A 16,950-nucleotide genomic window follows, 5' to 3' on the forward strand; every position below is an offset into this window, starting at 1 on the left:
AATTTACCAGCATGGATGTGCATTGAGTGAAGTGCCTTCTGCATGGAGCAGATCATAGACTCACAGAGATGTGTAGCACAGAAATAGATCCTTCAGTCCAACCCGTCTATGCCGACCAGATATCGCAACTCAATCTAGCCTATTTGCCTCCAAGCTCTTCCTATTCACATACCCATCCAGATGCCTTTTAAATGATGCAATTGTACTAGCCTCCACCACTTCCTCTGGCAGCAAATTCCATACACATACCACCTTCTGTGTGAATTAGTTGCCCCATAGTGCTCTTTTATATCTTTCGCCTCTCAGCCTAAACCTATGCCCTCTAGTTCTGGACTCCCCCACCCCAGGGAAAAGACTTTGTCTATTTATCCTATCCATGCCCCTCGGCCTCCGACGCTCCAGGGAAAACAGCCCCAGCCTGTTCAGCCCCTCGCTGTAGCTCAAATCTTCCAACCCTAGCAACATCCTTGTAAATCTTTTCTGAACCTTTTCAAGTTTCACAACATCTTTCCGATAGGAAGGAGACCAGAATTGCACGCAATATTCCAATAGTGGCCTAACCAGTGTCCTGTACAGCCATGACATGACCTCCCAATTCCTGTACTCAATACTCTGACCACCTTCTTTACTATCCCATCTACCTGCGACTCCACTTTCAAGGAGCTTTGAACCTGCACTCCAAGGTCTCTTTGTTTTGCAATACCTCCTCGGACCTTACCATTAAGTGTCTAAGTCCTGCTAAGATTTGCTTTCCCAAAATGTAGCACCTCGCATTTATCTGAATTAAACTCCATCTGCCACTTCTCAGCCCATTGGCCCATCTGGTCAAGATCCTGTTGTACTCTGAGGTAACCTTCTTCGCTGATCACTACACCTCGAATTTTGGTGTCATCAGCAAACTTACTAACAATACCACTTATGCTCACATCCAAATCATTTACATACATGGTGAAACGTAGTGAACCCAGCACCGAACCTTGTGGCACTCCATTGGTCACAGGCCTGCAGTCTGAAAAACAACTCTCCACCACCACCCTCTGCCTTCTACCTTTGAGCCAATTCTGTATCCAAATGGTGAGTTCTTCCATGCGATCTAACCTTGCTAACCAGTCTCCCATGGGGAACCTTGTCTAATGCCTTACTGAAGTCCATATAGATCACATCTACCGCTCTGCCCTCATCAATCCTCTTTATTACTTCTTCAAATAATTCATAATTTCCCATGCATAAAGCCATGTTGACTATCCATAATCAGTCCTTGCCTTTCCAAATATATGTACATCCTATCCTTTAGGATTCCCTCCAACAACTTTGGAGGGAATCCTGAGGGATAGGATGGAGCGGCACAGTGGCTCAGTGGTTAGCACTGCAGGCTCACCGCGCCAGGGATCCAGGTTTGATTCCAGCCTATGGCAACTGTCTTTTTGGAATTTGCACATTCTTCCTGTGTTTACATGGGTTCCTCCTAAATCACAAAAATGTGCAGATCAGGTGGATTGGCCGTGTTAAATGGGTGTGGGTGGATTGCTCTTCAGTGGGTCAGTGTGGATGTTTTGGGCCAAAGGGCCTGTTTCCACACTGTAGGGAATGTAATCTAATCTAAACCTGCCCATCACCGATGTCAGGTTCACTGATCTATAGTTCCCTGGCTTGCCCTTACCACCTTTCTTAAACAGTCATCAATGAAAAAGGCTCAAATTAAACTGGATATGAAACACAACAAGGCAATGGTTCTTGGGAATTCAGTGGAGGTATGGTTTACCAATCTAAGCATTACTGTACCCCTTTAGCAAGGCCTAATTTATCTACTTAAATCATTAAAAATGGATTAATGAGATTGGGGAGAGACTTTAAAGGAAAAAGATTGATAGTCTTAAAACAACATGGATCTTAAATGTTTCAATCAAGGTGCCTCTTATTTGTCTAAATTCCAACATTTACAAACCTAACCTATCTAACCTTTCCTCACAAGACAACAAACCCATTCTAGATATTAGTCCAGTAAACTTCTTCTGAATTTCTTCCAATGTATTTATGCTCTTTAAATAAAGAGACCAGTCCTGTACACAGTGCTCCATATGGAGTCTCACTGGTGTCCTGTGGAACTGAAACCCAGAATTCCCTACCTTTGTATTCGACGCCTCTCACAATACATGATAACATTCAATTAACTTTCCTAATTACTGGCTATATCGGTGTACTAGACTTTTGTGATTCTTGCACTGGGTTATCCAGACTCTCTGCATCTTAGAGTTCCACAATCTTTCACTAATTTGGTAACACGCTTTTCCTTCTACCTGCCAAAATGGGCAATTTCCCATTTTACCACATTATACTTCATTTGCCATCTCTTTTCCTACTCATCTAATCTGTGTTCCTTTTGTGGTCTCTTTATGTCCTCTTCACAACCTAATTTTCCACCTATCTTTGTGTCATCAACAAGTTTGTCTACCATATCTTCAGTCCCTTAATCTAAATCATTTATCTAAATTATAAATGATCCTTGTGACATCTCATTTGTTACATCTTGGCAACTATTAAAAAAAACCATTTTGTGCCTACTGTTTACTTACTGTTAGCCAGTCAATCTTCTATTTATGCCAATATGTTATACCCCACATCATGGTTTTTTATTGTCTGCAAAAACTCTTGGTACGGCACCTCATCAAATGCATTCTGGAAATCTCAGTACAATACGTTCATCAGTTCCCTGATATCTACAGCACCTGTTGCTTCTTCAAAGAACTTCAGTAAATTGTTTAAACATGGTTCACTATACCAGCTTGATTCTGACTGGTTACCTTGAATTTTTCGACATGCCCTACTATAACATCCCTAATGATAGTTTCTAACATTTTTGCCCTGTGACAGATGTTAAGCTAACTGGCCAAGAGTGTGTTACATCCTGTTTCCTTCCCTTTGTGCATAAAGGGATTACATTCATTATTTTCGAATGGAACCTTCTCCAAATCTAGGGAATTTACACAATTAGAAATAATGGATCGTAGTTTTTTTAAGGCGTTAGGATGTAGCCCATCAGGGCCCAGGGACACGTCAGCCTGCAGCTGCAATAATTTTTTCAGGACCATTTCCATGGTGATTTTAATTTTCTTTATCTTTCCCTGCTTTCCATTTCCTGATGTGCAGCTATTTCTGGGATGTTACTTGTATTCTCTGTGAAGACCAATGCAAAATATCAGTTCAATCCATTTGGTATCTGTTCACTTTCCAAGATTGATTTGCCAGTCACAAGACACACTTCCTATAAGACCAATGCTGACTCTGTTCATTTTTTCCTTTTAAAATATTTATAGAAACTCTCGCTATCTGTTTTTATATTTCTGCCTACCTTTTTCTTATACTTTCTAATATTTCTCTCCTCATCAATTTTTTACTTATTTTCTTTTTTTTAATATTCTAGCCAATGTTCTGACCTTCCACACAACATTGCACAATTATATCTTTATTATTTAAGTCTGAGGCCTATCTTTAGATTTTTTTGGCTAACCACAGATGGTGTCCACTTAGAACTTTTCCTTCTTATTGGAATGTACCGATTCTGTGTATTCTGAAATACCTCCATAAAAGTCTGACATTACATTTCTTTTGACATATCTCTTTACCTAATTTTTCAGTTCACCAACTAAATCAGTTTTCAAGCCCTCATAATGGACTTTATTTAAGTTTAAAATATTAACCTTGGGTCTATTCCTCTTTCCCCTCATCTAAGTGTAAAATTTAATCTTTTATGGTCATTGTGACCTAGAGGCACCTTCACTGTGAAGTCAATCCTACCTTATTGTACAATGCTGCATCCAGAGAAGCTCGCTGTCTGATTGAACCCAAGAACATATTGTTCTAAGACACTGTTCTGAAAACACTCAATTACTCCTCTTCTGGACTATTTTTGTTAATTTTGTTTTCCAATTATACGTAGATTAAAATCCCCTGTGATTATCACCATACCTTTCTGAAAAGCTACTGTGTTTTTCTTCTTTATGTTCCATCTGACAATGTGGTAACTTTTAGAAGGCCCGTACACTACTCACACAAGTGACTTCTTGCTTTTATCAATTCTCATGCCTTTTTCTCATTCCAAGTCTTTCTTTAATGTCTTGTATAGGTCAATATTCATTTGCTAATCTATGGCATCATGCAGCCACTTCTATGTAATGGCTATTGGATTCTATCAATGTATATCAACTTGTGCTGTCACTTCATCTGTTCTTTTGTTTCTAATTACAGTACGCATTCAGATACATAGCCTTTAATTTTGTGCTTTTAATATTTTTGTAACCTCTTAAATTATGATTTACTCTTAGGAGCGGCACAGTGGCTAGTATTGCTGCCTCACAGCACGAGGATCCCAGGTCCGATTCCAGCCTCGGGCGACTGTGTGGTGTTTGCACATTCTCCCCGTGTCTGTGTGGGTTTCCTCTGGGTGCTCCGGTTTCGTCCCACAGTCCAAAGATGGCCAGGTCAGGTGAATTGGCCATGCTATATTGCCCATAGTGTTAGGTGCATTAGTCAGAGGGAAATGGGTCTGGATGGGTTACTCTTTGGAGGATTGGTATGAACTGGTTGGGCCGATGGGCAGGGAATCTAATCTAATCTAGATATGTGCTCTGTATTCCTTCCAGGAATAATTTGTTTATTATTTCCCATAATAAGCCATTTCTCTCTTGCCTTGTTTCCACTCTTACTCTACGTTTCTACAATTTGATCTGTTAACTCCACTATTTAGTTTCAAGCCCTCTCTACTTCCCTAGTTATGTTGCTCACTAGAATACCACAATCAGAATGTTCAGATGTAGATTATCTCAATGGTACAGATCCTACTTTCTCCCGTATTATTGCCAGTGCCCCTTTAACTGGAACCCCTGCTCCTCTGCCAGTTTTGAAGCATTCAGTACTTTCTTGAATTTTATTTGTCTTTTGCTAATTTTCTTATGGATCAGGTAATAATCCAGTGATTATTAGCTTGGATGATCTGTTTTCTAACTTGGTGCCTGCCAATGAGATTGGTATCAACATGGATCATGATCACTGGGGCTTCCTCCTCCCATTGCATGTTTTTCTTCATCCCTGAGCAGATGTCCTAAATCCTGGCCTCAGGCAGGCAACAGGTCCTTTTCAGCTGCAAAGACAACTGCTCCTGGCACCACCAGGCCCTCCACCACCTCCCCTGCCATATGATCCCCTGCCTACCAGTACATGCCTTTTTGCCCTTACCTTCCCCCCACTTGAATGGTATTCTGCACCACAGCACCGTGATTGGTTAGCTCATCTGCTGTGGAACCCTCACTTGTGTTGAAAAAAGCTGAAAGAACCTCAAACCTGTTGGAATTTTACAAAGGCTGGGGCTGCATTGCTACTACCTTCGAGGTCCCTTTATCTACCTTATAGATATGGTCTGAGTACTATTTGTGTCAGGTGTCCCTTAGTGGGGGTTGGGGATTTGGGTATCCTTTGGGTTTGTGAAAAGTGGAGAGAAATATGCCTGAAACTGCAGAAACTCATTGAAACTGTCAAAGAATCATTAAGAGATTTACTAAGGCTTCTCGTTACTGGGTTAGTGCATCATGACTAACTTCACAAGGATCCATTATCACAGACGGTTGCCTTTCATTTGAGGGCATCCTGATAGAGTACATATGCATTTTTTGCACTACCTGGTGGTGACAGTCACAACAAGAGCTGTCTTTGTATGAAAACTGCTAATAGATTTTAATTAAATGGCAACATATTTCAGTTAGATAGGTCTGAAAGTGACTTCAATACTGTACCTGCTCATTAGAAGAAAGTTGCTCTTGTCTTACCAGCTGTTCTCCCATGAGAGAGGACATACACACAAGTGCGGGTGATTTAACTTGACAGTCACCATACCTCAAGTAAGGGAAGAAGTTGAGAAGGAGGATCTGTCACAGTATCCTGAGCTGCTGTGGGAATTGAACCCATGCTGTTGGCATCACTCTGCATTTTAAAGCAGCTAACTGAGCTAACCAATCCCCAAGAAATGTAATCATGCTAAATATGTAATCATACTATTGAAAGTAATAATATTGATTGACTTCATATCAATGTGATTTGTCTGATACTGGTTAATGGTGAAATTCTAGCTTGTTCAGATCAAATTTAATCTGAAGTTCTCTATGGTCTTTTGACTCTCGAGAAAGCAATTTAAATTGCAAAATGTAAAAGTGGGGGAGGGGGAGTCCATTTGTAGAATTCCTATTTTATTTCCCCAGGCAGGAAACGTTGTACCCTTGTGTGCTGAAGCCACATCACTCAATCGGGAAAAGGGGAGTCACCTTCTGAGTGGCCCTGGCTCACAGTAAATCTGCTGCCTGCAGCCTTGTGTCATTACATTAGAGCTGTATTATCACTAAGAAGCCTTTCACCTTAATTCTCTATTTTTTACCTGTGGTGTTTATTTGCAGAGTATGTGTGTCTGCAGTATGCTATACTCCTTGGTTCGTGAAAATATTTAACGACAGCATAGGATCTAAAAGGTGAATCTACTGAAATAAATGGCGGAACAGCTCTGCTCCAGTTGGTTACAAATAGTAGCAGGTGAGATTAACATTTTCTTTCCTATCTTTGGAGGTCACCTTGGAAGCACATGATGAAATGTTACATCTTGAATTAATTGTTCAGCAGCCGATGTGAAGTTGTTTCTCAGCTATTTATTGCACAGCCTCACTTCTAGTACTGCCTGTTTCACCCTGCTCACTCTCTCTCCTGATTCATTTGTTCATCCTTCATCTTAAATCTCAAACAATCCACTTGTTCATTGTGTAATTTTCACACTTTGTTCATTTTTATAAGAAATGTATATGATAAATTACTGAAATAGTTTGATTCAATTGTCAGTTTGTTATGAATTTTTATCTCTTCATACATTTAAAGCTATTAATTTTAATGCAGATTTATAGCTCTTGTTTAAACATATTCAAGATCCCAACCAGTTCACAACTTAGAGCTCAGGTTTGATACAAGTTGTGCTGAAGTAGTGGTCAGCTCTCATCTGCATATAGAAATAGCCTTTAGTGAACTTTGCTGAAAGTAGTGGATGCGCTATTCTGTGAGTCTGTTTTAAATTCAAGATGACCTTATCTCAGTCAGATGCTGCAGCTCTCTTACAACAGCTCTCTACCTGTTGCAAGCTATGGTTTCAAAGGGTCTTTGGACTGTTGTAAGTGCAAGTGAATGGTTCCCTTGCCCACCTTTGACTCACAATGGAAATTGTCTCAAATCCTGGGTCATAAATCAAGGGGACATAAATTTAAGGTGAAGGGTGGAAGGTATAGGGGAGATGTCAGGGGTGGGTTCTTTACCCAGAGAGTGGTGGGGGCATGGAATGCGCTGCCCGTGGGAGTGGTAGAGTCAGAATCATTGGCGACCTTTAAGCGGCATTTGGATAGGTACATGGATGGGTGCTTAATCTAGGATAGAAGTTCGGCACAACATCGTGGGCCGAAGGGCCTGTTCTGTGCTGTATTGTTCTATGTTCTATGTTCTATGTTCTATTTGTACAGCCAAGGTTGCACACAGAAGTAGGTCACTGTATGGCCAGATCTGATCTGCTTTTCTGAGGTATGCTTTTGCTTAACTAGAGATCTTCTTCCAAGTTCAGGATTTTTATTTCACTTTCTTTGGTTACCAACTGTATCATTCTCCAACAATTGATAAGGGTAACTGATTCTGTCCATGATTAATCCTTGTCATGATTTGGCGTCTGAGCCAACTGTCCGCCAATTCTGCTGCAGCTTTTCAAAGACACAAAAGAAAAGGCCAATCCACGTGTTTCTGCTGTAAGTGGGTTGAATGGCAGAAGCTCAGATTCAGGGAGACCTGAGGATTTGGTGACCCAACTCTGGGTGGAGCCTGGGGACTTAGTTACAGCATCTGGGTCTGTAACATGAACACCAAATGGTGCAGAAGCTGCAGAGAGGGGAAGCTCTGAAACCACGGAGTGAGTGTGTCTGGGGAAAGGAGTCTGCTGGATCCACACCGGGTTTTCCAGGAACAGCTTCCCAAGTTCCGCTTAACCCAGGAGCAGAGTGTGCGGGGTCCCTGACTGAACAAGGAGCTAGTCATAAAGCGGTGTCGGCTCCTTCAACACGACCTTTTTAATTAAAAAAAACAGATGTTAGGGGTAGATTCTTTACTCAGCGAGTCGTGAGTTCATGGAATGCCCTGCCAGTAGCAGTGGTGGACTCTCCCTCTTTATGGGCATTTAAACGGGCATTGGATAGGCATATGGAGGATAGTGGGTTAGTGTAGGTTAGGTGGGCTTGGATCGGCGCAACATCGAGGGCCAAAGGGCCTGTACTGCGCTGTATGTTTCTATGTTTTCTATGTTCTAGACCCTCTCATCAGTATTCAGGGATGAATCACATTGGAGCTGGGCTTCTGATCATTTGGCAAAATCCACCCAAAATGTAGCAATTAGGCTTCTACCTTCCTTAATCCCAGTAATTTCTGAGCCCTAGGTTTCTGAATTAGGATTGAGTTCATGATAAGAGTGAATTTTAATATTGCCAATAATGAATCAATAAGAAAGTTGAAAACAATTTCACTACACATTTCTGCCTCTTGCCATTCCATTAAATTCCTTAAAAAATATCATATGGTAAGCTTTGACATTTCAATATCCAATTGTTTCATCTGTCCATTCCTTCCCTCCTGCCATGCTAATTTTGTTCCTTCACTGCTTGACTCAGTTGCTTTCGTTTTAAAAACCTTATATGTATGAAATATCCCCTCTAGACTCCTAAATAATTCCTTATTTTGATTTTAGATCCAATGTAGTCAATGAAGTGGAACACTTTTGCTAAAATGATTGTATTGGAAAATTCATGCAACACTTCATCTCAGATTGAACTGTTATAGTCTTCAGGATAATGGTGATGGCACAGTTAAAGTGGGCCCATAAGTTTTTATGTTTGCAGATGATATTATCAAGGGATCCATCTACAGAGTCAATAAGAGGGTTTCTAAAACACAATAGATTTTTTGGCCTGATAGGATGATGTATTTAAGCATAATTTTGAAAGCAGAATTCACTAAAATTTATGGTGGGGTTGTGAACTAAGATTAAAATGAATACGTCCAATATACTAACGGGTTTAGCAAAATATTTTGAATTCCCTGAAGTCATATACGCACCATCAACTTGTCTACACCATCACTGAAACCTAAGTGCTTCTGTATTAAATACTCCTCGGTCTTAGAAAAAATATCTATTCCATTTATATAGAACACTGGTGAGACTGGGCCAGGAGTATTATGTGCAGTTCTGGTCCCCTTGCCAAAGGAAGGCTGTACTTAGCATTGAGGAAGTGCCATGGTGGTACATCAGATTGATCTGTGTGATGGTGAGAATGGCCCAAAAGGGGAAGTTGAGAAGACTGAAGATTAGCAGAATACGAAGTGATCTTGTCAAACTTTAGAAAATTTTTAAAGGGATAGACAGAGTAGATGAAGACCTTGAGCTGCAATGGGACCAATAATATTGCAGCAGGAACAAAATAATCACACCAAACCACATCTGTTCCAATGATGCCAACTTCTACAAGGGAGCTTCTGAAATGTCCACTTTCTTCCTCAACCAAGGATTCCAAATGCTGGGTTCGTCAGGACCCTCAGGCATGTCCAACACATCTTCACTTCGGCCCTCACCCATCCTCTTCCTCCCACAACAGTGATAGGGTCCCCCGGAGTTCAATTACCACCTACCAGCCTCCACATCCAAAAGATCTTTAGCCACCATTTCTGCCACTTCCCGCGAGATGTGACCAGTAGATATATTCCTCTCCCCTCCCCTGTCAGGTTTCCACAGGGACTGTTCCCTCTAGGACACCCTGGTCCACTTCTCCTCAACTCCCAGTACCACCCCACAGCTCCACGGCACCTTCCCATATATTGCAGAGGGTGTAACACCTGCCCATTCACTTCCTCCCTCCTCACCACGTCCAGACATAACTTCTAGGTGGAACAGCGATTTACCAGCACTTCACTTGATCCAGTCTATTATATTTGCTGCTCATAATGTGGTTTCATCTACACTGGGGAGATGAAATGCAAACTAAATGACTGTATTGCAAAACACCGACGTTCTGCCTGAAAATAAATGACCCTGAGCTTCTGGTTATCTGCTGTTTCAACATACCACCATGTTCCCTGGCCATCATCTCTGTCTCAGGCTTGGTGCAATGCTCCAGCGCAGCTCAGCACAAGCTGGAAGAACCGCACCACATTTTCCGCTTGGAGAGCCTGCAGTCTTCTGGACTCAATATCGAGTTTGATAACTTTATGGCATGAGCACCTTCTCCCATGTCCTTATCCCATGTCCTTACCCCAACTCCCACATACCAGGTCCTACCGTCACATGAGCTGACACCACAACCAACCATTGCCGGGCACTAATGCCCCCCAGTAGCAGCTATTCATTCTCCCAGGCTGACTATTTCTCATTCCTTTAACTGTCCAGTCTGTTCTCTCTCTCTCACTCTCTCTCTGGTTTTCATCTCCACCTATTGTTTACTCCTTCCCCTCCCCCCACCTCATCTTCAGCATATATATAAACCTTTTCCTACTACAATCAGTACTGAAGAAGGATTTATAGATTTTCCTGCAAGTAGCTCTCCCAGTCCACTTTTGTCAGATCCTGTTTTCTCTCCATGGATGCTGCCAGACTTTCTGAGTTTTCTCAGTAATTTCTGTTTTTGTGATGATTGTTGGCAGGGTTTGCTATTGTTTTTGGTGGTGGGTTAAACTACTTTGGCAGGTGTATAAATATGGAGTGGAGGTACAATAATGAATGATGCACAGGCGTTCCTAGACTTGCATAATTGTAAATTTTTAATCCCTATCTCTGTATAACTAATTTTTCTATTACCCTATGTATATGTGATTTTTTTATGACCAAAAAGGGGCTGTCATTACAGCTGTCCCTCTATGAGCTCAACGTGCAAATAAACCCAAGTAGCTGGATATCATTACACAGCCATAGGCCCAGAGGCACTCTGCCCAGTACACTCAGGGCACAGGCTGTCTCTGAGGATTACTATGTTCTATTTGTACTGGTTTAGCTGAGAATAAACACACCAGAGATTCAAGTAAACATAATGCACATTCATCATTTATGTTACATTTAGATAGCCTAGGAATAGTATCACAGTCTGAGCATCTCTTTTGGCATTAGAATGGGAATTGCAGCTTTCAGCTTTGCAGGATTGTATTGTACGGTTGTGTGTTTTTTCAGCTTTTTGTTTTACTCAAAGGGAACATTCATGTGGAATTGATGACACTGAGGGAACTTCATTAGCATGATGTCATCTTGTTTCTGTCTACATTTCTTCACCAATCACTAAGTGTCACCATATGCTGTAGCTCTGTCATCTTGTTGAACTCCATCACAAAGTTTTAGTTGTCTCCAGGCTGGTCTGACAACATTTTTAGCATTGTTTAGTTATTGAGTAACTGTTTTTGGAGTTTTATGGACTATGGATGTGTTTACCAAAAGCAGAAGTTGTTTTCAACAACCTCTACCACTGCTAACACCATGTATTGAATGTTGATATTCCTTTATAAAATAGGTGAGGCCTTGTGCTTTTTGATTTGTTAACAATATAGTTAGATATCAGGATGTACAGGAATCAGAGCTAAGAACTCACACATTAGCAATCAACAGCCTAAACACCACTGAGACATATGACAGTGGCACTGACAAGGTGCATATAGAAAACTAATACTTCTTGTGCACAAGTCTCTCTCTCACACATTATCTTCCTTGTCTCACCGTCAAGAATATACTAACTTCAATTTTAAATGCCTGCATCAATTTTCTATTTCAGTCTTCTGACCCAGACGATGGAGACTCATTGGAATATAACATTCAACTGAATTGAGTCCAGCTGTTAACCCAGAAAAGCTTTTGCCTTCTCCACAGATTAGATTCCCCTTCAGTGTGGAAGCAGGCCCTTCAGCCTAACAAGTCTACACCGATTGTCTGAACAGTAATCCTTTGATTAATGATTCATGATCCCTTTGATTAATGCACCTAACACTAAGGACAATTTAGTATGACCAATTCACCTAACCTGCACATCTTTGGATTATGGGAGGAAACCCCCTGAGATGTGCAAACTCCACATAGACAGTTACCTGAGGCTGGAATTGAACCTGGGTCCCTGGCACTATGAGGTAACAGTGCTAACCACTGAGCCACCATGCTGCCACAGCTGCAATCTAATATGGATATAATTCTTATCTTGATAACTGAAAGAGCCAAGGCTGGATCTCATCTAGTAATTTTGTTTTCAACAAGCCATGAAGAATTTCAGGATCCTAAGACATACACGAACCTGAATGGACACCATATTCCAATGTGTGTAGAGCAGAGCCTTAAATAGACTATGTCCAGTATTTGTCATCTAATGTCATGATCCTCTGAAAGCATGTTGAAACTTTACCTGCTTTCCTTCAACAAGATTGATTTTATATATGTACTCAATACTTTTCTCTCTATATCTCCAATAATCAAACTATGCTTCCTTTAAAAAGCAGGTAACTATACAACCTGTATAAATGAACCATGAAGGCTAGAGAGGTCCCAGGATTTATGCTAGCCTGATTAATCACATTAATAGCAACTGCTCAGTATTTTGAACTTGTAAAGTAAAAGGAAACACAGTAGGGGAGAAATGGTGGGGCATTCTACTCCTGTTCACTGTTCAGTAATGAATTGCAAAATGTCCACAGATGGACATTGATTTAAGGAGTAAGAAATGATCACAGTGGTGCCTCATATTAAAACAGCACGATATTACTTAATATCATAGCTCAAAGTGTGGTTGCTTGGAAGGGGATATCAGTGAGCTAACAGTAGCTGGTCTCCTCACCCAGCTAAAAGCGAGAGAAAGGGAGAAAGGACCTTTGAAATACCAATTGAACAAAATTCTCCAAATTGTATCTTGAGGCTGAATTGAGTGACTTTGTACAAAGGAAGTTTAAAAGAACAGCTCTGTTTGATGAATGTATTTTTTTCACATCTTTCCAATCAATGTATTATAATGACACTTGAGGTCAAAGCACAGAAGGGCTTCTGTTTGGGATCAACATTGATGCTGCTGTGGAGATTTCTGCCGGGTAACCTTTTGCAACTTTCAACTGGATATTCCAGTCTCAGCTGAAGCGGTAAAAGGTTAGCACAACCTTCCAAGGGAAAGGCCATCAGGTGAAAGAAGAGATTGAAAAAGAGGAGAGCCAGCTCCTTTCCAGGAAGTAGCTACTGTATTCAGGTACGTTTTTGAAGGTCCAAATCTTCTCATCAGTGAATGAGTAGGTGGGTAATCTGGTAGTCAGGGAGATAGCCAGAAAGTTAGGGTAGTGGTCACGTGGACAAAGTGAGGACTGCAGATGTTGGAGATCAGAATCGAGAGTGTGGTGCTGTAAAGGCACAGCAGATCGGGTAGCATCCGAGAAGCAGGCAAATCAATATTTCGGGCAAAAGCCCTTCATCAGGAATCCTGATTTCTGATGAAGGGCTGTTGCCCGAAACATCGATTGTCCTGCTCCTCAGATGTTACCTAACCTGCTGTGCTTTTACAGCACCACACCCTCGACTAGTGGTCACATGGTCAAGGTTGTAGTCAAGTGGTTGGAGGTAGATTGGAACAGTTATTTGTGGTGCTCACTTAAGCTATCTGAGATAACCACTGATTGAAAACAAAAGCTGAATTATATTTGCTCATATTAAGCCTGTTTTGTTAATATTTTAGAAGCCAGTTTCACTCACTGGGGCTCTAGTTTTGTTATTCACCAAATGTGTGAATCTTCACAGCTGAACCTGATCCTATTTTCCCAGTTTTCCAGCAGAGGTCACTAGATATTAATACTGAGCAGAATATTTCCAGGCAAAATGTTTCATTCCCTTTTTTCTCTCATTCAAGCCAACTGTAACACCCAGTATAGGATTTACATCTGATACAGAGCTTAGTTTAGATTTTGGAACTATGTATTATTGAATATTACGATACATTTTTGTACTTCCCAGTGAGCCCTGAATGTGAACTGTAATTTTACAATTGAACACATGAACACATTTACAACATAGTAAATTGTTGTCCTTTTCCCTGAAGCATGTAGTCCAAATCCAGTGCAGATTCCTCACAGGGCCTGTAATTATTTTTTTGAGCAATCTCAGTTCATTTTCAATAGGCATGGGTCCATGTCACACAATGGTACATTATATTGTTGCAAAGTCACTAAATCTTACTTAGACGACACAGATGGGTCAAGAAACTTTTATGTTTTAATGAGAAGTAAATGGTTCATAAATTTCCACTTCTTGGTCCACCTAATGCACCATTGTCAAACACAGGCATTAGAAAATCACTGATACAAAGATGGTCACACTAAGTGAGAATGGAGAAAGCATACACAACTTAGGCCAGAATCATTACAGAGAAACTGGTTTGTATGTATTAACATCTCATTATTATCTATTCTTGCCTCGTGTAGATGCACTTTGCTATTCTCCCATATGGTGGGGAGTAACTAGATGGTGACAATTCCTGACGTGGAAATCAGAGTAGGTATCTTGTTCCTCTGAACTTCTCCAGGTCAGTAGTCATCAATCTCTCAGGGGACATTCCATAGGCAACAACAGCCTCCATGACAGTTTGGCATGGGACACACTCTAACATCATCTTGGCACATCTTCAACTTACTCATTTCAGTGCTGAACTTTGGAGTGCACTGACATCTTTCACTGTAATGCTGCTGCCAGCTGCTTTAAGTGAAGTCACAGGCAGTCTTCTGATGCATCAGAGCAGGGTACTTGTCAGGGTTTCTCGCTGACTCTTAGCACTCACCCACTTTGTGACTAATTGGAGGTTCTCAGCATTTCTGCCTTGCTTTGTCTTGCCCTGTCTTTTTAAACTTAGCCGCCTCTTTAGAACTTACATGCCAACAGTATGTCAGTCTTGCCTTATCTTTTAATGCAGACACAAAGTCAGGCAGCTAATCATGGTTGTCAGTGGAGATCAGTCAAGGGTTGAGTATCATGCTACTTCAATGTCACACATACAGTATGTGCCAAACACTTACACAGCAACATACTGCAGCTGCTTCAATCAAGTGGACATGTCTTGAACCAACGAATAAGGCATAGTCTCGGTCAAGTCAAGGAGAACCGTCATCAATCAGGAGATGTCATTATAGACACTCAAGGGCAGTGTCAGATCTCAAACCAGGGAATTTGAAGTGTCAATTGGCTGGTTGGGATGTTCAGGGTCAGAGGGTTAGAACAAGGTTTCAGGCATTTAAGACAGAGTTATAGAGTCATAGACATGAACAGCATGGAAGTAGATCATTCGGTCCAACCCGTCCATGCCGATCAGTTATCCCAACCTAATCTAGTCCCACCTGCCAGCACCCGGCCCATATCCCTCCAAACCCTTCCTAGTCATATACCCATCCAAATGCGTCTTAAATGTTGCAATTGTACCAGCCTCCACCACTTCCTCTGGCAGCTCATTCCATATACGTACCACCCTCTGTGTGAAAACGTTGCCACTTAGGTCTCTTTTATATCTTTCCCCTCTCACCCTAAACCTATGCCCTCTAGTTCTGGACTCCCCGATCCCAGGGAAAAGACTTTGTCTATTTATCCTATCCATGCCCCTCATGATTTTGTAAACCTCCTCACCCCCTCAAGGTCACCCCCTCAACCTCCAACGCTCCAGGGAAAACAGCCCCAGCCTGTTCAGCCTCTCCCTATAGCTCAAATCCTCCAACCCTGGCAACATCCTTGTAAATCTTTTCTGAACCCTTTCAGGTTTCACAAGATCTTTCCAATAGGAGGGAGACCAGAATTGCACACAATATTCCAACAGTGGCCTAACCAATGTTCTGTACAGCCGCAACATGACCTCCCAACTCCTGTACTCAATACTCTGACCTATAAAGTAAGCATACCAAATGCCTTCTTCACTATCCTATCTACCTGCGACTCCACGTTCAAGGAGCTATAAACCTGCACTCCAAGGTCTCTTTGTTCAGCAACACTCCCTAGGACCTTACCATTAAGTGTATAAGTCCTGCACCTTACATTTATCTGAATTAAACTCCATCTGCCACTTCTCAGCCCATTGGCCCATTGGCCCATCTGGTCAAGATCCTGCTGTAGTCTGAGATAACCTTTATGAAACTTTGCAAATGGACATAGAAAATTTAAGTGACTGGGCAAAGGTCTGGCAGATGGAATATAATGTTAATAAATGTGAAGATATCTGTTTTGTTAGGAATAACAGGAAAAAGGACTATTACTTGAATGGTAAAAAAATCGCAGCATGCTGCTATGCAGAGGGACCTGGATGTTCTCCTGCATGAATCACAGAAGGTTGGACTGCAGGTGCAACAGATAATTAGGAAGGCAAATGGAATTTTGCCCTTCATTGCTAAGGGGGTTGAGTTTAAAAGCACAGAGATTATGCTGCAGCTACATAGGGTGCTGGTGAGGCCTCACCTGGAGTACTGCACACAGATTTGGTCTCCTAACTTGAGAAAGGATGTACTGGTACCAGAGTGAGTGTAGAGGAGGTTCACTAGGTTGATTCTGGAGTTGAGGGGGTTGGCTTTTGAGGAGAGATTGAGTAGACTGGGAGTATATTCATTGGAATTTAGAAGAATGACGGGTGTCTTGTAGAAAAATATAAACTTATGAAGAGAGTAGATATGATAGAAGTAGAGAGGATGTTTCCACTGGCAAGGAAAATTAGGACAAGAAGGCATAGCCTCCAAAATAGGGGAAGCACATTTAAGACTGAATTGAGAAGGAACGTCTTCACCCAGAGGGTTACGAATCTATGAAATTCCCTGCCCCATGAAGTGGTTGAGGCCTCCTCAGTAAATGTTTTTAAAGCTAAGATGGATAATGTT

At 41.4% G+C, this 16,950-nt stretch overlaps 1 protein-coding gene across 11 annotated transcripts in view; it reads left to right on the forward strand.

The window, feature by feature from the left end:
* The first annotated feature begins 6,367 nt into the window (after nt 1-6,367).
* Nucleotides 6,368-16,950, forward strand: part of sgip1a (SH3GL interacting endocytic adaptor 1a) — a 279,362-nt gene continuing 268,779 nt past the window's right edge. For 4 of the 11 annotated variants that reach the window (XM_072574079.1, XM_072574085.1, XM_072574083.1 and 1 more), the window contains exon 1: nt 6,371-6,573. In XM_072574079.1, the coding sequence (XP_072430180.1) occupies nt 6,531-6,573 (43 nt within the window). In that variant the 5' untranslated portion in view covers nt 6,371-6,530. Of the gene's footprint in view, nt 6,574-16,950 lie in introns of all 11 variants that reach the window. The other 7 variants (XM_072574090.1, XM_072574091.1, XM_072574092.1 and 4 more) reach the window with 3 other exon arrangements.

The sequence above is a fragment of the Chiloscyllium punctatum genome, chromosome 7 (genome assembly GCF_047496795.1).
Source record: "Chiloscyllium punctatum isolate Juve2018m chromosome 7, sChiPun1.3, whole genome shotgun sequence".
NCBI lineage: Eukaryota > Metazoa > Chordata > Chondrichthyes > Orectolobiformes > Hemiscylliidae > Chiloscyllium > Chiloscyllium punctatum.